This window comes from Tenrec ecaudatus, chromosome 10 (assembly GCF_050624435.1).
Source record: "Tenrec ecaudatus isolate mTenEca1 chromosome 10, mTenEca1.hap1, whole genome shotgun sequence".
Classification (NCBI taxonomy): Eukaryota; Metazoa; Chordata; class Mammalia; order Afrosoricida; family Tenrecidae; genus Tenrec; species Tenrec ecaudatus.
Window position 1 is genome coordinate 136542226 of NC_134539.1, and position 22772 is coordinate 136564997.

A 22772-nucleotide genomic window follows, 5' to 3' on the forward strand; every position below is an offset into this window, starting at 1 on the left:
CTGTCCACATGATTTCCTCGTTGCTGTGCATTAAGTAACGATCCGGTTACTTAATTGATTAACTTTGTCAGACACCAGGTTTTCCTTTTCAGATGTTTCCATTCCATCTTCACTTCCCTGTGATTCCCACCGGGCTGGGACCTTCCAGACCATGTTCTCATCGGCTTCCTCTTTGGACGGCTGTCATGTGACGGTCTGCCTTTGGGATTCAATATGGAACGCTCTCCTCCTGTACCCTCCCCCGGGAGGGGATCTGGATTGTCATGCAGCTCCTCGCCACATTTCTTCCAATGCTCCTCTCATCGTGTGACACCGGACTCGGACAAGAAGAAAGACCCTGTGTTCAGGGTCATTTTTGAGCAATGAGGAAGGAGACATCCCTGCGTGTGCATGACCCACGTGACCTTTACATCTCTAGAACTGGTTTCTGCGGATGCTTCACACTTTGGGTTAGGTTCTGTCTGTATGATTACATCTGGCAGGCAACTGATCCATACCATTTGTGTGACTGCAAGGTCACATCCGTTCTTCAACGGTCACTCCTCTATTTTTCGTTTGTGTCCGGTCTCTCCATCTGGTTGCTTAGATCCTGGAAAATAAAGTCTCATTTGCATCCCTTGTTTCGTTTTTAATCAAAAGTATCTCTTCTATGATTAAGAAATATAAATGCGCGAGAATTATAATGTACATCTTTCCCGATCGATCTCCAGAGCTGGGAAATCTACAGCATAAGTTGTTGGTATTTTAATCAATTGGAAATGTCCGTGAATGTTAGTAAATTCAGCCTCATTGGACCTGATTACTCTGATTATGAATCCTCTATTTAATAGCAGTCTAATTTTGGCATGACTGAGAATCATCCAGGGGGCCAGCCCCTCTCCCAGGGTCGAGGCTGTGGTTTACAAATGCCCAGATGCTGGCCGCGAGTCAGGTCGGAGGACCATGCTTTGAGTCCTGCTTCATTCTGTTCATTCAAGCCTGGAGAAAGAGGTGCCCACGTCAACTTCCTGCCTGCCTTGCTTATAGAAGACTTGTGCAGTGGGTATGCTGGGAGACACCTGTTGCTAGTCGCTGGGGATACATATGTGATATTGGGAAGTACTGCCTCCCTCCACTCCCCGACTTCTGCCCCACTTCCCCTATGTACCATTATAATGCAGTGTGGTTAAGCAACATCAAAGGGATTCATAATAGTGTAAATTAAATGAATTATACTTCACACAAATTAGTCATTAGCTGATACCAAGGGCTCAAGTAGAAAGCAAATGTTTTGAGAATAATGATGGCAACAAATGTACAAATATGCTTGACACACTGGATGGATGGATGGATTGTGATAAGAGTTGTATGAGCCCCCAATAAAATGATTTTTTTAATTAGTCAACTCTACAATTTGGTAGTATGCTATAGATTTATTCCTAAAGAGATAGCTCTAGTTGCTGTTTTGATTTACTTTTAGCTTTACATAACTTGGCATCCATGAACTGCACAACTCTGATTTGTCCTATTTGATGAGTTTTGATAAATGACTGCAGACATGTAATCTCCACACCCGCCAGCATAGAGATTATCCCCAGTGCCCCCAGAAAGTGCTCCCATGTGCCTTCTGTTAACTCCTCACCACTTACAGAGCCAACCACGGACCTAACAAGTTCTCTACAGAAGACTAATTGTGTTCGATCTAGGACTTCAAAGGCACGGAGGTGGACAGTCTCATTTTCTTTTCTGTCTGGCGTCTTTAGTTTGGCCTGTGTCTGTAGGAATCACCAACCCTGCGGCATCTATCCCTAGCTTAACTGGAAGTGTACAGATGAATTACAAAGGCTTGCTCTCACCACTTCCCAACCTCTTCATGTTAGAGTAGGGGCCCTGGCAGGGTAGTGCGTCACGTGTCAGGCTGCAGTTCAAAGCTGCTGGCCACTCCTCTGGAAAAGATGAGGCTTTCTGCCCCATAAACATTGATGGCCCAGAAACCCACGGGAGCTGTTCTACTGTGTCCTGTCGAGTTGTCGTGAGTTAGAATCAACCGGATGTCCATGAGCTTGGTTTACTGGATGGTCATGTGAGGACAACCAACCATCCCTGTTTGCCCAGGTCTGGATGCAGCGGCAGTGCCCAGAACATGAGACGTCCACTGCTACAGTCAGGAAAGTCCAAAGCAGACAGAGATGAGTGGGCCACCTCATGTTAGCACCCTTCAAAACTTAATTAGGTCCATTTAAAGCTCAGACTCCTTGCGGTGTTTTTTTACCACATTCGTATTCCTGTATTTTTATGTTACAGATTGTATTTGCAGAGCTAACCCTCCTCTTACTTGTTTTTCTAGAAATGTCGCCAAACCAGTTGGAGTGAGTTTAAAGAGAAGTAGGCATGTCTGCACAGTGCCAAGAGTAGACTTTATGAACATATGCAAATCTAACATAACTAATGGGGCGAATCAAACACAAACCATAAAAGTGAGGGCAGGAAATATTAGAGAAGTAGAGGATAGTTATGTGGTTCATCAGTGCTATTTAAGATCATTTGAAACATGAAAGCCAAGATAGATAAGCCTTCAGAAACAGTAACAGGAATAATGGTTCCCTGTGGGTATGGGAAGAGGGGAAGGAAAGGGGGAGACAGGGAATTGATAGCACCGGTGACTGTATAACCCCACTCTATGAGATTAACAACAGAATTGTATGCGAATGGATATATTGGATTGTGTAAAATATGGCAAAAGGGGGGTGGGTCCTGGAAGGTTAGGGTGGAGGAGGGAGGGGATAAAAGGGGGCTGATATCAAGATGTTCAAGAAGAAAGGAAATGTTTTGAAACGGATTGTGGTAACAATTGTACAATGCTGTTGGATATGATCAAACTATAGAAAGTTAAGGTATCTGTAAGAGCTCCCAATAAAATGATTTTAAAAAATTTTAAGTAGACTTGATGAGACACTGTCCAGTTCCCTTTGGTCAGAAACATGACTCTTCCCTGCTGGAGTGAGTGTGCACTGCTGGTGACTCACCTCGTCCCTCCAAACTGCTCTGCAGCTCATTGTCCACTGCTCCAGGAGTCACCTCAGCTCAGGGACGTTATCCCTTCTCCTTTGAGAATGGCCCATGGCTAACAACCATGGGGAATACAAAGGTCCAGTCACCTTGTTCCAGAAGGACAGGTGCAAGTGTGGCACCACGCACCACCTAGTACAACTAAAGGGCACAAGTCACCGGAGGCCACGTCTTGCACCAGCATCTCCTACCTTCCTGTCCTTCCCTCCATGTCTCGCAGGCTTCTCACCTGGCAGCACTCTCCTCAGAAAGCATTCCCCAGGAATGCCACTCAGAGGCCCTGCTTGTAGAGCACCCAGCTTACAAGCCCCCTCCTTCTGGAGAGAAAGAGCCCTGCTAGCTTGTGGGTTCAGCATTTCTTTGCCAAGGACAAGGTCAGCAGTTTGAAGCCAGTGGGCACTTGGCTGGACAAGGATGACACTTGCTCCTCCTGTCAAGATGGACAGCTGTGGAATCCCCAAGGGACAGTTCTTCTCCATCCTGTGGTGTCTCTGGGAGTCAGACTGGACTTGAAAAAAGTGTGGTGAAGAGATTTGCAGGGCTGATGTCTCAGATCGGGTTCCCGCAGGAGCAGACCACGGAATGGGCCAGCAGGTCCTTTGGGAAAGAATCCCAAAAAGCATGATAGTAAACTTGGAAAGCGATACAGGGAGGTGAGGGGGGCCGGCGCTAAGGAAGCTAGCAGAGGGAATTCATGCGTGGACTGGGCTGTCTGAGTGATGCAAATAGTTAATTCTGTCAGCTACTAACTAAAAGGTTGGCTACAGAGTCCAGGCCTAAAGATCGACTTGCAAAAAGACCAGCCACTGAGAATGCCATGGAGCACGGGTCTGCTCTGACACATGTGACTGGTAACTGGTCGTGATGAGATGTGATTCCAAGAGGCAGCTGGGACTCATCCCCATGGGGGCCTTCTCGGGAAAGCCTCTGCCTCATGCCTCTCACAGGAGGAGAAGCAATAAGGGCCTTTATCTGCAAACTCCCATCCCTTGGTCCAGGCTGATCCTGAGACTGTAACATCCCACATTGACATGCCCCGCCAGGGGCTTGCTCCATCTCCAAGAGACGGTCCTCAGGCAGGACCCCAGACACTCGCTGTATGAAAGCATCTTTCTACAGTGCCTGACGAGAGTACTGAGCAAAGAAAGGTGGGGACCCTGACTCGCTTGTACAGTCTAGGTTTCCTGTAGAGAAGGACAACAGAACAAGGGACAGCCAGGAATGACAAAAATGAGGGGAAAATAAGGAGACACCATGCGCTTGTATGTCTGCAACTGAATAATGATGATTTATTAAAGACATAGGAAAACAATTGCCAAGGAAACACATAGTGCATTGGGGGTAATATGTTGGTTGATGGGTCTCAGGGAACACTCAAATGTTATGTTGATCTTGGAGAGAGAGAGTAGCATGGGGGGCAGGGGCAGAAGCCAAGGTCAGTCTAAGCATCATTGGAATGGACACTTGTCAACTGGCAGCATGTGATTCAGCTCACAGGTGGTCTACATCAAGCAGATGGGTGGATAAAAAACAGGTGAGCACAGGTCAGCATGCTCAGCAGCAAGAAGCACTAGAGCAGGTTGGGCGGCAGCAGGTGGATACACAGCAGACAGGGCTGCAGCAGCTGGGTCTGCAGCAGCTGGAACCACAGCAGGAGGGGCGGCAGCAACTAGAAATGCAACAACTGGGCCTGCAGTAGCTGGACCCACAACAGCTGGGGCGGCAGCAGGAGGTCTGGGAACAGACTGGACGGCAGCAACTAGAGATGCAGCAGGTGGGCCTGCAGCAGTTGGAGCCACAGCAGCTGGGCCTGCAGCAGCTGGACACACAGCAGGTAGGCCTGAAGCAGCTGGAGCCACAGCAGCTGGGGCGACAGCAACTGGAGATGCCACAGGTGGGCCTGCAGCAGCTGGACACACAGCAGCTGGGGCGGCAGCAGCTGGAACCACAGCAGCTGGGCCTGCAGCAGCTGGACACACAGCAGCTGGGCCTGCAGCAGCTGGACACACAGCAGCTGGGGCGGCAGCAGCTGGAACCACAGCAGCTGGGCCTGCAGCAGCTGGACACACAGCAGCTGGGGCGGCAGCAGCTGGAACCACAGCAGCTGGGCCTGCAGCAGCTGGACACACAGCAGCTGGGCCTGCAGCAGCTGGACACACAGCAGCTGGGCCTGCAGCAGCTGGACACACAGCAGCTGGGCCTGCAGCAGCTGGACACACAGCAGCTGGGCCTGCAGCAGCAGGTCTCCTCGCCTTGACCACAGCCCTGGTCAGAGCAGACAGAGCCACAACAGGAGTTGACCATGGTGTCAGAGGATGGCGGTTCTGGGTGTGTTTAGAGGAGAGTGAAGGGTTTGAGTTTGGGAGTCTCTTCCCTCCAGGCCCCTTTTATACCCTGCTGGGGGTGCTGTCATCAAGGATGCTACTCTTCCTAGATATTGTTTGTCCTAGTAAACAGGCAATTATCTAATCAGACAAGGTTGTTTACCTGGTTCAAATTTCCAAGAAGGGTGGAAATGAGTGTTTTCTTTTCCTGATGAGTTAGGGTCCTTCCCATCCCCTCTTCCTCCATCACTTCCTCTGTGCCTCTAGCTTCCTCGCAGAGAGCCCTCAGGTGACATTCTGTGTCTGTGTGTCAGTCTCATTTTGCAGAGCACATTGTGTCTACACTTGGGTGACATGGATTCTTATAGGCCTACAATTATATTTGGTGACCCAGGAGGAGAAATATGTTTCATTCCGATAGTAACTTTTTGTTGTGGGTCAGGCGGACAAAGAAGGTTTGAACATACAAGTGTTGCCTGGCCAGTGAATCAGAAGATTATTAAGAGAAAGCCCCTCCCTGTTGTGAAGCATTACTCATTTTCCAGAGCTTGGATAGGAACGGTTTTAAGGGGAAAGAAAGTCATAAAATGGTGATGTGTCTTTTTCCCACAAAACTCAGTTTTAGAACTTCTTGGAGGAAGATTGTGTGGTGGTTAAACCCTCATCTGCTCACCCAAAAGTTCCCAGTCCCGTGCTTTGGGATCACTATGAACCAAGCCAGAAAACCAAACTCACTGCCATCGAATCACTTCTGATTCATAGTGACCTTATAGCCCAGAGTCATACTGCCCTGTGGGTTTCCAAGACTAACTCTTTATGGGAGTGTAGCCGTCTTTCTCTTGCAGATCGGCGGCTGGATTCCAACCACTGACCTTCTGGTCAGCTGTACAGTGCATACCCACTATGCCACCAGGACTTCATTCACCTTGACAAAAGTGGGATTTCAGGTTTGGGGAGTTGGCTTTGGAGACAGCTAGCAGCTTTCCATAAGTCTGAAGTTCCTCAACTCACTGCTTGGTGGGTCTGATTTTCCTTCTGGCTCTGACTCACAGACCTTCGGGATTCAATGAAGTCTATGAACTCATATTCACGGCTTTCAAGTTCTGCTTTCCAACCCACATAACATCGCCCAGTGTTCTAGTCGCCTTGTCTAATTCAAGCCTGGCCATTGTGCTAATTCTGTTGAATTCTCGCCCTCTGACATTTCTACCCAGAGTGCCCATGGTAGGAGTGTAGCCACAAGTGGTGGTGGGTTGGGAGAGGGAATGTATCTGGTCAACAGGGGTGTGGGGGGAGTTATGATGTTTCCACCCATCTTGTGTGCTGTGTCTCTCCGCTGATTTATCAAGGCATAGAAAGAAGAGAAACAAGTAAACCCAGCAAACAACCAACAGCACCGGAAGTCCAAAGGCTAAACTGGCCCCTGCTTCTTCTTAAGACCCTCATCTAAAGGTTGGCCCCCAAGGATATCAGGAAGTGTGGGAGATAAGGTTGGTTCCACCCCTATTGTGAGCTAGGCTGGTACTTTCTCAAAATAAAAGAAAGAAGATACAGAAAAAGAAAAGAAAAAGTCTAAGGGAATTCCTGGGGATCTGTACCTCCACTGGAGCAAACAGACAGGCTGGACAGTGATGCCAGTCTCCAGTGTCTCCCTGTGCATGAATGTGTGGATTAGTGTCTTCTCTAGGCACCTGGTTGCCATGGGAGACCTGGGGTTATTCACTCCACTTAGATAATGTCCTGTGCTGTGTATGCCTTCCAGCTGGACCACCCTAACTTGATGCAGAGGGGGTAGGAGGTAGAGGGGAGAGCCACCTGCTGAGTGAACTAGGATGGGCAGCATTCTCTGGGGGTGTGAGAGCCAGCGGGACCCCACCTCTCTTGTCTATCAAGTGCTAGAGATGGTCCTGCACTACAGGTGGAGCCAACCAGCTTGTGATTGGCCAGGGTAGAAATATCAGTCCCTTTTCCAGTTGTAAGGACCAGAGTCTGCCTGGCACTGTGGGCAAGGCACATCAGTTCAGCATCTGTCTCTTTATATCCATGTTTGGGGTCTTCCCCCTGCTCTTCTGGTCAGTGTGTTCTGCTCCATGAGCCACCCTTTCCACGGAGAAACAGGGCTCTAGATCTCTTTTCTGTGTGCTCTTTCCGATGTCTTCCTTTGAGAGGGATGTTCCACAAGTCCATCTAGATTACAGTCCAACGGAAAACCTTTGGAGGGCTAGGCTTGGTAAAGTGGACATGGATTGACACAGGGGACATAACAATGGCCTCAAGCACAGAAACAATTGTGTGGATGGAACAGGACTGGGGGTGTTTCATTCTGTTGAACACAGGGTACCTATGAATCAGAACAACTCCATAATTGTAGGGAGCCTACATGGAGGAGAAACTTGATTCTGTGTTCCCTGGAAGACTCTTTGAATACATTTCTACCCAACCCCAGGTAGACCATGCCATGGACTAAGCATGATGAATTCAGACACTGGCCTTACAGGACAGATGGCATCCTCCAAGGGCCAAAACAATGGACTCAATGTGGAAGCCCAACTAAACAAACTCAGCCCTGCCTCAAAAGTACCTGTAACCCTTGGCCTTGGTATTGAAATTCTCTGGTGAGAGAGGAAGCAAAGGATGGCCATCCCAAGACTGTGGAAATAGAAGTCATTGGACCATGGAGGGGACACTTGGTGTAGTGTAGTGTTACTCTGGGTCAACTAGAGAAATCTATAGAAACTCCTATACCATATATACATGAGTACAAGCTGACCTGAATACCTGCCAGCCAAGGCACCTAATTTTACCACAAAAACTGTGTAGAAAATGTGCTGGAAAACTCGACTTATGCAGGAACACATATGGTATGTATAAGAGAGAGTTTTATATATGGGGTAAGTGCACATTCAGAAAGCATCCCAACCCAGTCCAGTCCAAGCCAAAACGTCCGACCTAGCCCATATGTCTGACACTGCTCAACAAAGTCCTCCTCAAACTCACAAGACACACACAATGACACTGAATGCAGGATGATCACAGGCCAGTAGGTAGAACGTCTTTGAATCCAGTGGTGGTGTAAGCACCTGAGCGCTGGCAGGGGTCTCCAGGAGGCTGCTCCAGCACCCAGGGCTGCATCAGGGTAAGTTCATGTGGCTTCCCCTCAGGTGTGTCTTGCACCAAGTGAGCCTTGCCAGCTAAAGCAGGGAATGAGCTAAGGCAACTGCACCCTGGTCCAGCCGTCAAAGAGCAGAGACCTGAGAACTACAAGGTTGAGACTCACCAAGCCATTTATCTCTCTGCCCTTCAATTAATCCCACATGTGTTTATCAGCCACATTAACACAATAAACCTCAACTATCTTAGTGGGCATCCAGTGAAAGGAGACCCAGAATCACCATATATTTAAATTTTCAACAGCTCATGGATTACGGCTCATAGTTGGAGTATATTGGCACAACACTCCAAATCTTGATTGCACTTTAAATTCCATGCCATTGGACAAATTACTTATGTTTTCAATGAAATCACCTTATACTCCAGGGGGATGATTGACAATGTTTTTTTTTTCTTTTTTGTTTGTTTCTGATTTGTTTTGTCACAATATGACCACTAAAATAACCCAGATTCCTTCACAGCCTGTGGACAAGCAGATGGTTCTGGGCTCTCACTTAACTCTAGCCCCAATTCAAGAGCAGCGAGTTGAGACAGCATGGCCCTGCCCTACACTCGCTGTCATGGACTGTTGACTGAAGAGCAGGGTGCTACAGCAGAGGGTGGTGCAGAAAGGAGATGGTGCCCAGCTATCAACTGGAAGAGTGCCTGGAGTCTTACAGGCTGGTTTTCAAACAAGCAACCATCTCAGTGAGGAGTCAACTATGTCCATGTGCAAGAAGCACACCAGCCAGCGTGATGCAAAGATGACAACAACAAAATCCAAACACGATGAAGGAAACAGTGCCACGGCAATAATTGTGAACACTCAACTTGTCGAAGGCCATGGAAGAGAGTGGGAGCCGCAAACCCATCTGCGAGCATTTAGTCAGATGAAGCCCCGGCAGATCCCCTACAGCCTTGGACAAGGCCTAGACAGCTTTACTCCCAGACAGAGATGATTGTGAACTTGATTATGAGGGCTGGAACCATGGTATAGTATGGTACTTGGTCAGTTGACTTCCCTTGACCCAAACTGAAATTGCTCTAATCTTAAATATTTCTCACTTGTTCCATGACAGAAATTTCTCTGTTGGTTTTCTAAATATCGCTGGTGATCTTTTCTTTCTTTATCTTTTTTTCATATTTTTCTTCTTTCTCATTTTGTTTTTTATTGTTTCTGTTACATTTCCTAGTTTATGACTCACAGAAGGAGTGAAGGCAGAGAGACAGTAACTGATGCGATGGGTGGTCAGGGGCAGGGGTAGAGAGGGAGAGGGGAATGGAAAAGCAAACAGTAAATACAGGAGGGGGGCACTAGAACTGGTTGTGCTCATGGACATGCAACTCTTGTTAAAAGTGACTTGAATATGGATGTGTGAATTGTACATCTGTGAATCTGTTATCAATAATGCTATTAAAACTATGTATAAGATGTGGGATAGAAAACTGATCTGCCTTGTAAGCCTTCACCCAATTCACAATAAAAAGTTGTTGTTTTCAAATAAAATTGAACTTCACAAAAAGAACAGCTCCATAATGCCAATCCCTAATGGCTTCCAGAGAAGTGAGGGACGTGAGTGTGTCTTTCACCGGGACCTCAAGGGACAGCTATGAAGCAGGAACAGTTGGTCCGTAGATGATGATGGCAATTACATAAATCTGTACTCACTGTTGCCCAGAAACACACACACACACACACACACACACACACACACACACACACACACAAACGAGTGTGGGCAAAGCGGGTGCAAGCTGCAGGAGCTCTGTGGGCTGTGCCTGTGTCAGTCCCTGGGTTGTGATAGGCACTAAGGGTAAGCGCTCAGCCACAGACCCAGAGGTTGATGGTTTGAGTCCACTAGTTTCTCCAGCTGGTGAACGATGTGGCCATCTGCTTTCCTGAAGGTCCCAGCCTTGGAAACCCATGGAGAACTCACCTCTGTCCCACGGGGTCTTTGAGGTGGAAGGGCCTCAACAAGGTTTGGTTTGGAGTCTTCTTGTTCTGTAAGAAGTGTTGCCTTTGGTTAAAGCTGGTTCAGAGGGACAGAAGACCCCCCTGTACATTTATGGAACTTCCTTTGAATCGATCATTCTTTCAAAACAAAAAGCATCAGTAAATAAATAATCTAATGAATCTAGTTTCAGATCAAAGGTGCCTTTATTTGTCTATTATGCCTCGCCCCCCACACACGTTTGAAATGAACTCGTATGTCATTCCAGACCCCAAGCTCATTTCAAGGTTGCCTTTATTCCTTTGTCAGCCACTCAGACCAGGATCTAGAAGTGAAGAGTAAGAAACCGGCAGTCTTTAAGACTGTGAGTCTTTGCTCTCGGTTTTCGTTCCTTATTTGGTTGATTTTTAAAGAATTATATCCGACATAATTACACAGCTTATCTCAACAGATGAAATCTGGAATCACAGGCTGTTAACCGGTCCTCCCATAGATGTGGTTCTTTCCATTTACCCGTCCCATCCTTTCTCCTCCCTCTATAATTTCCTATCCCTCTCCTCTGCCCTTTATTTTATTGAATGTTTGTGACAACCTTAATAAGTGGTTATTGCCATCCTTTAAGAGCCCGGGCATTATAGTGGTTATGCATTGGGCTTCTAACTGCAAGGTCAGCAGTTCAAAACCATCAGCTGCTCTTTGGGAGAAAGATGAGACTTTCTACTCCCATAAAGAGCTATTCTCAATAAATAACAGTGTCACTCTGTCCTACAGGGTCTCTGTGAGTCAGCATTGACTCAGGATCAGTGAGTGAGTGTTTGTGATCCTTTGACACCCTGATGCTCCTGTTGGGTAAGCATTGGTGCGCTACCTGGGAGGCAGTTCAAACTTGCCTGCTGGTTTGGGAGAAAGGTAAGGCTGTGTACTCCTGTCAATGTTGACAAAGCCTCTGTAACCCTGTATGGAATTGCTGTGAGTTGGAGGTCTGGATGGCATTGGGTATTGTGACACTTTCAGAAAAAGAATCCTAGGTCAAGAGTTGAAGAAAACCAAGGTCAACTGTCCAAGACTGTGTATACTCGAATCAGTACTCAGATCTAATTATCCACATGGGTTCCGTACTGTGCTGCCATTGGGTGAGTTAAAGAAGCTCAAATCTGTAGCTCTATTTTACATGTCCCTTTTAAAAATTTATTTTATTGGGGTCTCTTATAACTCTTATCATAATATATACATCCATCCATTGTGTCAAGCACATTTGTACATTTGTTGCCATCATCATTCTCAAAACATGTGCTTTCTCTTTCAGCCCTTGGTATCAGCTCCTCATATTTCCCCTCCTTCCCCAAACCCTATTCCTTGTGGACCCTTGATAATTTATTAATTATTATTATTTTGTCCTATCTTACACTGTCCAATGTCTCCCTTAACCCACTTTTCTGTTGTCCGTTCCCGAGGGAAGATGTTATATGTAGATCCTTGTAATCAGTTCCCCCTTTCCAACCCACCCTCCCTTCACCCTCCCAGTCTCACTACTCTCACCACTGGTCCTGAAGTGATCATCTGTCCTGGATTCCCTGTGTTTCCAGTTCCTATCTGTACCAGTATACGTCCTCTGGTTTAGCTGGATTTGTAATGTAGAAATGGGATGATGATAGTGGTGGAGGAGAAACAGAAAACACTTCAAACCTTCTCTTATATCTGCTGTCAGATTGAATTCAGGTCTTGAGAAAAATCTCATGAATTAGTGCCAATCCAGCTTTCCTATTGTTGAGTCCCTTGATAATAATTTTCCCTAGTTGCTTTGGATATGGTGCAAGGAGGGTGAGGAGAGAGTGAGGAGTCACTACTGTGCCTAAAATATTACCATGAAAATAAATCACGAGAGAGTAAACGTTTCAATCCTTTTGAAAGCTAAATATTTATTTTTATTTTATTTTATTGGGAGACAAGTCGCTGATCCAAATGAGAGAAAGCATTATTAAAAAGAAATCATACGCAAAGAGACCTTTTAAAATGGGAAATTCTAGTAAACGAATACAGTATCTCCCTGTAAATTCTGAGTCACCAGTAATAAGATGTTTCTACAAGGAGGGAGAGCATACAGACATCAGACATTACAAGGTCCATCCCTGGTCCTACTTGTAAACTATGGCATCAAGAAATGTCACATCTTGTGCTCAGTACACACTCTGCCTACATGGGAAGTGGGAGCCAGGAGACTGATGAATAACTCCTGGATTCACTCAACAGCAAGAGCCACCGAAGCAGCTGGGTCTGTAACAGCTGGACACACAGCAGGTGGGACGACAACAGCTGGAGATGCAGCAGGAGGGGTGGCAGCAGGTGGGCTGGCAGCACACAGACTGGCAGCTCTGTGGCCTGCAGCAGCTGGACACACAGCAGGTAGGGCGGCAACAGCTGGAGATGCAGCAGCTGGGGCGGCAGCAGCAGGAGCCACAAGAGGGACGGCAGCAGCTGGACACACAGCAGCTGGGCCTACAGCAGCTGGACACACAGCAGCTGGGCCTGCAGCAGCTGGACACACAGCAGCTGGGGCGGCAGCAGCTAGACCCACAGCAGGAGGGGCGGCAACAGCTGGAGATGCAGCAGCTGGGGCGGCAGCAGCAGGAGCCACAAGAGGGACGGCAGCAGCTGGACACACAGCTGCTGGGCCTGCAGCAGCTGGACACACAGCAGCTAGGTCTGCAGCAGCTGGACACACAGCAGCTGGGGCGGCAGCAGCTGGAACCACAGCAGCTGGGCCTGCAGCAGCTGGACACACAGCAGCTAGGTCTGCAGCAGCAGGTCTCTTGGCCTTGACCACAGCCCTGGTCAGAGCAGACAGAGCCACAACAGGAGTTGACCATGGTGTCAGAGGATGGAGGTTTGGGTGTGTTTAGAGGAGAGTGAAGGGTTTGAGTTTGGGAGTCTCTTCCCTCCAGGGCCCTTTTATACCCTGCTGGGGGTGCTGTCATCAAGGATGCTACTCTTCCTAGATATTGTTTGTCCTAGTAAACAGGCAATTATCAAATCAGACAAGGTTGTTTACCTGGTTCAAGTTTCCAAGAAGGGTGGAAATGATTGTTTTCTTTTCCTGATGAGTGAGGGTCCTTCCCATCCCCTCTTCCTCCGTCACTTCCTCTGTGCCTCTAGCTTCCTCCCAGAGAGCCCTCAGGTAACATTCTGTGTCTGTGTGTCAGTCTCATTTTGCAGAGCACGATGTGTCTACACTTGGGTGATAAGGATTCTTATAGGCCTACAATTATATTTGATGTATATAATGAAGTAGGTTTTCTTCTTATGTCGGCTCCTTCATTGTGGGTTAGCTGGCAATGGTTTGCAGGGATAAACATTATCAATGAAATGGGAACCAGAAGATCATGTAGACAAAGCACCTCATCTCAGTGAATGTTTTAAGGAAAAAAATCTCAATAATAAAATAGTTATGTTTTTTTATATTTCCAAATTCATGTTTATACTTCCTGTCAGAAAATGTGCCATGGTGATTAAACATTCATCTTCAAACCAAAAGATTAGCATTTCGAATCTACTAGCCACTCCCTAGGATAAAGATAGGGTACCCTAAAGGGAACAACTTTGGAAACACTGTGGGAATTTTTTTCTATCCTAAAGGATCACTTGAGTCAGCACCAGGTTGACAAGTGTGAGATGTTTGGGTTTTTTGGCCTTTGTTGTTTGGTCTCAGGTTGGGGAGTTAGCTGCAGACAGCTAGTGGGTGTCCAAGAGGCTCAGGTCCATCCTGAGCTTTGTGGGGCTGATTTTCCTTCTGACTCCGGCTTAGAGCCCTTAGAGTTGTCACAGCGTATATCAACTCATACACAGGCCTTCCAAGGTTTGCTTGCCAACGCAACTCAGACATGACCATTGTATATGTCTGTTGAGTTATCGGGCTCTGAAGAACCCTTACATCCTTCCACTTCAAGGTGATTTCGCCCTCTGGGCTTTTATTGTTTTATTGTTGTTACTGTTTTACATAATGGGGATGAAACAAAAGCTTAAGGGATGCAAAAAAGGCCACAAGACTAATGTGTCTAAGCATGTAGGCTGTGTGTGTGTATGTGTGTGTGTGTGTGTGAGAGTGTGTGTGTGAGTGTGTGTGTGTGAGTGTGTGTGTGTGAGTGTGTGTGTGTGAGTGTGTGTGTGTGAGTGTGAGTGTGTGTGTGAGTGTGTGTGTGAGAGTGTGTGTGAGTGTGTGTGTGAGTGTGTGTGTGTGTGAGTATGTGTGAGTGTGTGTGTGAGTGTGTGAGTGTGTGTGTGAGTGTGTGTGTGAGTGTGTGAGTGTGTGTGTGAGTGTGTGTGAGTGTGTGTGTGAGTGTGTGTGTGTGAGTGTGTGTGTGTGAGTGTGTGTGTGAGTGTGTGTGTGTGTGTGTGAGTGTGTGTGTGATTTCTGATAGATTGGGGAAACCAAGAGAAGAAGAGGACACTTGCTTAATGGGAAATTCTGGCTCTGCTTTACCGTATCCCAAATGGGTGTCATTTTCCACCTGAGGGTGATCCTCGGGTCTTCCTCAAACTTGGACTCGTCTCCACATTTCAGTCTTTCTATAAAATCGGTTTATCCAAATATCTGGAGACGGGTGGTTTAGCGGACTTTGCACGGATCTGCTGATCGCAAGGTGACTGATTGGAACTCACCAGCTTCTCTGTGGGAGAAAGAGGAAGCTGATACCAAGGGTTCAGGTAGAAAGCAAGTGTTTTGAGATTGATGAGGGAAGCAAATGTACAAATGTGCTTGACACAATGGATGGATGGATGAATGGACGGAGTGTGATAAGAGCTGTACGAGCCCCCAATAAAATGAAAAGATTTAAAGTCTCGGAAACCCAAAGGCAGTTCTACTCTTTCCTGTAGGTCACTATGAGTCAGGTTGGATTCCATGGCAATGAGGTTCTTGTGTTTGTTCGGGTATGTTTTGTAGTGGTCTCATGGTTCCAAGTGTGCATGGATGGGAGGAAATAGAATATCAAAATATCAGAGCCACTTTTAGATCTTAAAAATAAAAGTGTTATTAATGCAGCACAGTGCATACATTGAGGAGGAGTAAATCCATCTAAATTTGGAGGGGGCAGAGAATGTATTTTAACCACCCACATACTCTAGGTTGTGTCCACCCTCTATATTTCTTCACCCATTACAATATTGTCACCAGATAAGCCATATAATTCCACAGGCTGGTTGGAAAAAGATATTGAGAACTGCTGGTCCAGAAAAAAATATCTACCAAAGGAGATTGAAGTAGTTTTAAATGAAAAACTGAGGCACCTCTCATGATCATAACCTCAAAAAGTTTTATTGTCAACAAACGCTGTGTTCCATCGTGGGTGAATTCATGGACCGATAGTGTTTACAAGGAGAAGAAAGATCCAATCCTACCCAGCCCTGAGCTTTTAGAAGCACGTGGGGGGTGCATTTCATTTCAAGCTACAGAAGAAGTGGAATATACCCGAGGATAATCTACCATGTGAGATCAGAAGGGGCGTGTCTACCCAAAGACGACATTCAAAAGGAACGAAGAAGGAATGGAGAAGGAAAACACAGGGAGATGTGGGATAAGTAATGTTACGCTGTGGGGGCTGCAATCAATCGGGCAAAACAAAACATGTATGCATTACGAATGAAAACCAGATCTGATCTATGAACCTTCACCTAATTCACAAATTAAAAGATTAAAAAAATTTTTAACGAGGAGATAAGATCGACAGGATGGAAACCTTGTAATGGATAACAGATGAAACATTTGTGAAATTTAGACTAAAGAGTAGAAAACTATCATTTTAAAAAAGTGATGGGATGGCACAGAAAGGCAGTGTGTGAGGGACCGGGCATGTCCCACATGACATTTACGCTTGTGTCACCCTGACTGGCCAGGATTCTCAGTGGTTTGGCACAGTTGAGGCGCAGTAATCTCCGGTGATGTACCCTACCATAATGTATCCACTTCTCTCATCAGCAGCCAAGCAGCAGTGGGAGGATTAGAGTGGGGTGTAACCCCTTTACTCAGGGCTCAGCCCTTCTGCAATTGAAATGAAGTTTCATCGGGAGAGTAGCCTGATTCCTATATAAATGGATGTTATGGGAAACTTGCTTTTTGCTGGTTTGTTAATCTCCAATTCTTTGAACTTGAGTCAGTGGCCTGTCATGTTGCCTCTTTATCCCAGGGGCCATCAGTGGTCAGTTCAAATCCCAGGACTGGAACAGGATTGGATTTACCTGCTTCTACAGCCACATGAGTCATTTTCTTGATAAAAATCTCTCTTTGGACATATGTAAATTGGATGAGAAACTCAGTATAAAATAAAACTATTATACTACTAGAAATCATGAGGATTTCTAAACACAATCTTAAACTTATCCAAAGCATTACATACTGAGAAATTTTGAAAGAAAAATATCAGTTAACATACATAAAAATATCACATTGTGTTCATCAGGAGGTATCATGTCTCAGAGATCATCAGCTATTACCACCGTCTTCCCAAGATACAATACTAGTGGAAGTGTTATCCTTGTTCTGATGCTGTGTAAGAAGGCTTGGCAGGTCATTGCACCACTGCTTGGAAACCAGTTCTGCTCTTTCATCGCCCTGCAATGAAGAACGTGGCTTACTACATTTCTAATGAAACGGTGTATCCAGATTCATCCGAGTCGGCATAGAATGCATGTGGGGTCAGAATGCTAGCTGAACCCCCAAACAAAGGTCCTTTCAGGAGCCCACCCTCTGGTCATCCTGGTTGTCTAGATCTGGACATCAGGGCTAGGACAGGGGTAGAAACTTCCTCAGAATAAAAGAAAATCATAAATAGTTCAGTTGATTAGCCTTCTGATACCTCAGGGTCAAAGTTATTTCATGCAGTCTCCTTCAAGTAGTTCTCGAATCTTCCTTTGTCGCATCAACTTACACTGAGACCACTACATTGACTCAATATGGAAATAGTCCATTCCATAAAAGATCGTCACATGGTGACTCAAAGTTTGTTTCTCCCATATCAGTCCCTTGTAGCCATATGGGGTATCAGCAGAGTCCTCTGGAGTGGCAAAACCAGTGTGTGTGTGTAATATATATAATATAATATATATTAATATATAATATATTATATATTATATAATATAGTTAGGAGCCCTGGTGGAGTAGTAGTTACACACTGGGCTGCTAACCACAGGTCAACAGTTCAAAACCATTAGCTGTCCCATGGGCGATAGATGGGCTTTCTACTCCAGTAAATGGCTACAGTCTCTGAAACTCACAGGAGGAGTTCGAACCTGCCCTACATGGTCACTATGAGTCAGTATCAACTCGATGGCAGTAAGTGAGTGAGTGATGATCCTTTTGGGCATGATATGAAGATGGACGAGTCCTAAGCAAGGGACATCATATTTGGTAAGAGAGAAGGTCAGAGAAAAAGAAGATGACCCTTGATGAGATGGGCACAGGGACTACAGCCGTGGAGTCCAGCATGGAAACAACTCGACGGCCAAGAACTAGACAGCATTTCACCCTGTTATGCAACAGGTGGCTACGAATGAGACGAAACCACCACTGCCACCTACCAGCCTCAATGGGAATGAGGGGTGGGAGCAGGGACCCTATGGGAACTTTATGGAAATGGAAGTTATGTATCTTGATGATGACTGTGGTCGCATACATCTATACACACTTACATAGAACTACACACACACACACATGAGTGCATGCAGAACTGGTGCAGGCTGCAGGAGCTCCGTGGGTGGGACCAGTGTTGATCCCAGCGTTGCGATGGAATTAAGGTTAAGCCCTTAACCACAGACCCAGAGGTTGATGGTTTGAGCCCACTAGTTGTTCTGGTGGGAGAAAGATGGGGCCGGAGGTTTTCACAAAGATCCCGGCCTTGGAAACTCTCTGGAGAACTTGCCTCTGTCCTACAGGGGTCTATGAGTTGGAAGGGACTCTACTACAGCAGATTTGGTTTGGGGTTTTATTGTTCTGTGAGATGTTACCATTGGTTAAAGCTGGGTCAGGGATACATGGGACTTCCCTGTATACTTATGGAACTTCCTTTGAATCTATCATTCTTCAACAACAAAAAAAAAGAAGAAGAAGAATCTATTGATGCTAATTTAAGATGAAAGCCACTTTTATTTATTTAGTTTGTACCTTTATTGTGTTGAAATTTTATGACAAGCTTAATAGGCGACTGTTGTGATCCTGTGAAACCCTGGTGGTGCTGTTGGGTGAGCACTACTGGTGCGCTAACTGGAGGGTTGACAGTTCAAACTCATTGGCTACTCCTTAGGGAAAGGTGAGGCTAGGAACTCCCATAAAGATTTTAAAAATCTTAGGAGCCCTGTGTAGGATCTCTGTGAGTCAGAATAGACCAGAAGGTGAGAGGTATTGTGATCTTGTAGCAAAGAAATCTTAGGTCAGCAGTTTAAGTAGTGTCCAAGACCACAGTTTGTATGTAATCGGGTCAGAATTCAGATTTAACTCTATTCAACCACAAGTCTATTGGCTTTTCTCTGTATCATGCTGCTTTTATTGAAATTAGTTTAAAATAGTTAATGGGAGCTGCAATCTGTAACTTTCATATGAATCCTTTGAGTTTCAAAACCCTTTAAACTTTTTCTAATTTGTGGTCTTGATACAAATCTCATGAATAAGTGCCAATTTAATTCCCCTGATGTTAAGTCCCCTGAAAACACATATTTCAATGTTATGTGGGGGTGTGATGGGGCCAGGTTGTGAAGGCGGTGAGATGCATAGAATATTTCAGCAGCAATAAATGATGAGAGATGAGAAAGTTTAATGTTTTTACATGTTAAATATTTTATTGGGTAATAAGTAGCAATTCTACATGAGGAAAAACATTATTAGAGAGAAAGAATAGAGAAAGGGAATGCTTGAAGGCCCCTGTATTCCCCTCCAAGCTGACATAAAATAAATTAATACAGCATCTCACTATAAATTCGATTCACCAATAATAAGACATTTCTACAAGACAGATTAAAGGAGCCTTCATACAGAGATCAGACATTTGGATATTTTCAAATTCATCTTCTGATACTGCTGGTAGGTTTATGGCACCAGGGAATGCCACTTGTGCTGAATTCACGCTTCCTGACTGGACTGAGGACTGGGGAGATTGATGTGTAATTCATGGGTGTAGGGCAGGATACTCAGCAACAAGAACCACCACAGCAGCTGGGGCGGCCGCAGCTGGACACACAGCAGGTAGGGCGGCAGCAGCTAGAGATGCAGCAGGTAGGGCGACAACAGCTGGAGATGCAGCAGCTAGGTCTGCAGCAGGTGGGCTGGCAGCACACAGACTGGCAGCACTGGGGCCTGCAGCAGCTGGACACACAGCAGCTGGGGCGGCAACAGCTAGAGATGCAGCAGGTAGGTCTGCAGCAGGTGGGTCTGCAGCAGCTGGGGCGGCAGCAGCTGGAAATGCAGCAGCTGGGCCTGCAGCAGCTGGACACACAGCAGCTGGGGCGGCAGCAGCTGGAAATGCAGCAGCTGGGCCTGCAGCAGCTGGATCCACAGCAGCTGGGGCGGCTAGAAACACAGCAGGAGGGGCGGCAGCAGGTGGGCTGGCAGCACACAGACTGGCAGCACTGAGGCCTGCAGCAGCTGGACACACAGCAGCTGGGCCTGCAGCAGCTAGACACACAGCAGCTGGGCCTGCAGCAACTGGTCTGACAGCAGCTGGGCCTACAGCAGCAGGTCTCCTCGCCTTGACCACAGCCCTGGTCAGAGCAGACGGAGCCACAACAGGAGTTGACCATGGTGTCAGAGGATGGCGGTTCTGGGTGTGTTTAGAGGAGAGTGAAGGGTTTGAGTTTGGAACGCTCCTCTTCCCATGCCCCTTTTATACCCTTCTGAAAGAGCTCCTTCCTTATTGTTTATTCTAATGAGTATAAGCAATTACTAAATTAGGCAATTATAGTTTCCAACATGGTAGGAAACATTGTGTCCTTTGGTTCCTCTATTAGGATGTGTCTCATTGGCCCTTCCTCCATCGTAGGTTGTGTGTCTTCCTCTGTGCGCATCCTCTTGGCTCAGATGCTGGTGAAAGAGTCCAAGCTGATGTGTTGACTCTCACTTCATTGTTCTTCCCCCTGAATCATCTCTTGCCATTCCTTCCACGTCAAGGGCATCGTCTATGTTTACAGACTAGTTGTCATGTGAGTCGTGACATGGAGTCCAGGTGTCACTCTTCCCCACAGCAGGTGTGGGCCATAGCACACCCGTGATCTTTGCACCATTCCTTACAGAAAACAGGAAGTCTGGTGCAGATGTAAGGACATCTCACCAAGATGTTAGCGTTGGAAGACAAGGTAGATATCCATTTTGGTGATCAGTTTATAAGTGATAATGGCCACTGAACTAATATAGATGAATCTCCAAGACACCTGGATCTTATTTTCATTGATTTTCTAGACTTGAAAACATGGGCAGATATCTTCTTTTTAAACAGGTCAGGGTCACCGCTGGAGTTGGTCATCTGTTTAGGGTCCTGAAAATATTTTTTTAATAAATGTACAGTATAACCTCAACTATATGAATCTATAGAAATGATTAATGTAACCATTGGAAATGTTAGTAGTCATCGCTAACTGATGAGATCATAGAACCTTGAAATTTCCTGCTTGAGCTATTTTCCCGTTGCTTTTTCTATGGTGACTTGCTTTACTTTGGTAAACAGAACAACATTTTCAAGGAATTTTTTTCATGTGACTACCTCCCTGGAGCTCTCCACTGAGACCATGCCGGGCTGAGGTTGAAGGTGGCTCTTAGGACAGCCTGATGTTTAGCTAGTTTAGTTGCAATGCTATCAATGATATTGAAGTAAACAAGCCTTGCTCTGAGTCCCCTTTCTCAGGCCACATCCCCATGACCCAGCATGAATGAGTTAAAACTACCAATTGAAGGAAAGTTCCAAGACCATGCTCTGAGCATAAGCCTGATTTCCATACTGATAAGTTGATGGCCTTGAACTATTGGTTGTTAAGCATTGCGACTCTCACTCTTGCCCTTGAATGGTGAGACTAACTGAAGTCTTGCAAATTGGTATATACATATTGGTATATTTCACAAGAGTATAATCTACTGATAATCATGCCTTTAAACTGCTTCACAACGCATTGCCACGAGTCCATTCTGACACGTTGAGACCCTAGAGGACAGGGAAGAACTGCCCCTGTGGGTTTCCATGACTGTAACTTTACGGAAGTAGAAAATCTCTTCTTTCTCCCACAGGGCAGCTGGTTGTTTCAAACTGTTGACCTGGAGGCTAACAGCTCCACACAGAACCACTACTTAATAGTTAGGAAACGATGCCTCTCGAGGAGGGAAGGGCCTCTAGGAATAGGAAGAGGAAAACTAAAATCTTGGGCAGGAGACACAGCACCAGGCTGAGGTTCTCGTACAGCTTCAGGGAATCTGACTCAGGAGATCGGGGAGGAGCCCACCCTTGCTCGCTCTGTCCTTAGATCATTCTGATGCATGGTGGGACTTTCAACTCTCCACATTCAGATGGCAAAATTGGAGGTAAGCTAGATAAGCTGGGAAACAGAAGACCCAAGTGGAAGGAGTAGGATGGAGCAGGAATAGGGTGAATGGTGAACGAGAGGGGATAAGCAATCAACTATTATTTCTTTTGAGCCCCAATAAAATGATTTATTTTTTTAATTAAAAATAATAAAATAAAGCCTTCAATAAAAGGACTTTCTTTAAATGACAAAAAAAGATTGATCATCATCAAGGCTGATGAGAATATATAGGAACTGGACGGTGGATGATGAGAGTGTAACTTGGAGCCATATTTTGGAAAGTGAGTTTCAATATTTATTAATTTTTAAAGGAAAATTAGTGAGTTGGCCCACTTAAAGTTCTAAAAGCAGTCCCTACTGCCTGGTCTTGGCAAAAGGGACTCCATTTTGAATCCGGTGCCTTCAGCTTGGCTCTCAGAATTCACCTCTCATAGACCTCCCTTTCACTGACCTCCCTCTCTCACTGATCTCCCCGTCCCTGCCCAACCTTCATATTCCTGGAGCCGGCTCCTCCCTGAGCCAGAATGTTTTCTGAAGATATGCACACTCCACTCTAGCCGTCCTTGGCATATAGATAAGGTCAAAGACCTTCTCCCTCCTGAAGCACCTGTGTGCACAGATCCTCCCCAGTTTGGATTCTTCCCACCTGTGCCTGCCAGCAGGGGTATAAAAACGCAGCCCAAATTTCCCAAAGTGCGGTTTCAATAGCTCAATTCCCTGAGTTGCTGAATCTGCCCGCAAGCCTCCCAAT

At 46.1% G+C, this 22772-nt stretch overlaps 2 protein-coding genes across 3 annotated transcripts; both read right to left on the reverse strand.

Moving 5' to 3' along the window:
* Positions 1 to 12717: 12717 nt before the first annotated feature.
* Positions 12718 to 13341, reverse strand: LOC142458327 (uncharacterized). The gene has a single exon (XM_075559353.1). It carries the CDS (start codon positions 13339 to 13341, stop codon positions 12718 to 12720), a length of 624 nt encoding a protein of 207 aa, XP_075415468.1.
* A 6304-nt stretch (positions 13342 to 19645) lies between these two features.
* LOC142458328 (uncharacterized) lies at positions 19646 to 20254 on the reverse strand. 2 transcript variants are annotated; one of them, XM_075559355.1, is made up of 2 exons: positions 20070 to 20254; positions 19646 to 19910 (listed from the first exon to the last, which is right to left on the reverse strand). In XM_075559355.1, the coding sequence occupies exons 1-2, from the start codon at positions 20252 to 20254 to the stop codon at positions 19646 to 19648; spliced, it is 450 nt and encodes a 149-aa protein (XP_075415470.1). The 2 variants fall into 2 exon arrangements, with proteins under 2 accessions (XP_075415470.1, XP_075415469.1); XM_075559354.1 differs by having other exon boundaries at positions 20055 to 20254.
* Positions 20255 to 22772: the final 2518 nt, after the last annotated feature.

Coding starts and splice junctions, on each gene's coding strand:
- LOC142458327 (XM_075559353.1), bottom strand. CDS start 13,341: ATGGTCAACTCCTGTTGTGGCTCTGTCTGCTCTGACCAGGGCTGTGGT.
- LOC142458328 (XM_075559354.1), bottom strand. CDS start 20,254: ATGGTCAACTCCTGTTGTGGCTCCGTCTGCTCTGACCAGGGCTGTGGT. Junction 19,911..20,054: donor TCTGTGTGCTGCCAGCCCAC/CTGCTGCCGCCC, acceptor CTGCATTTCCAG/CTGCTGCCGCCCCAGCTGCT.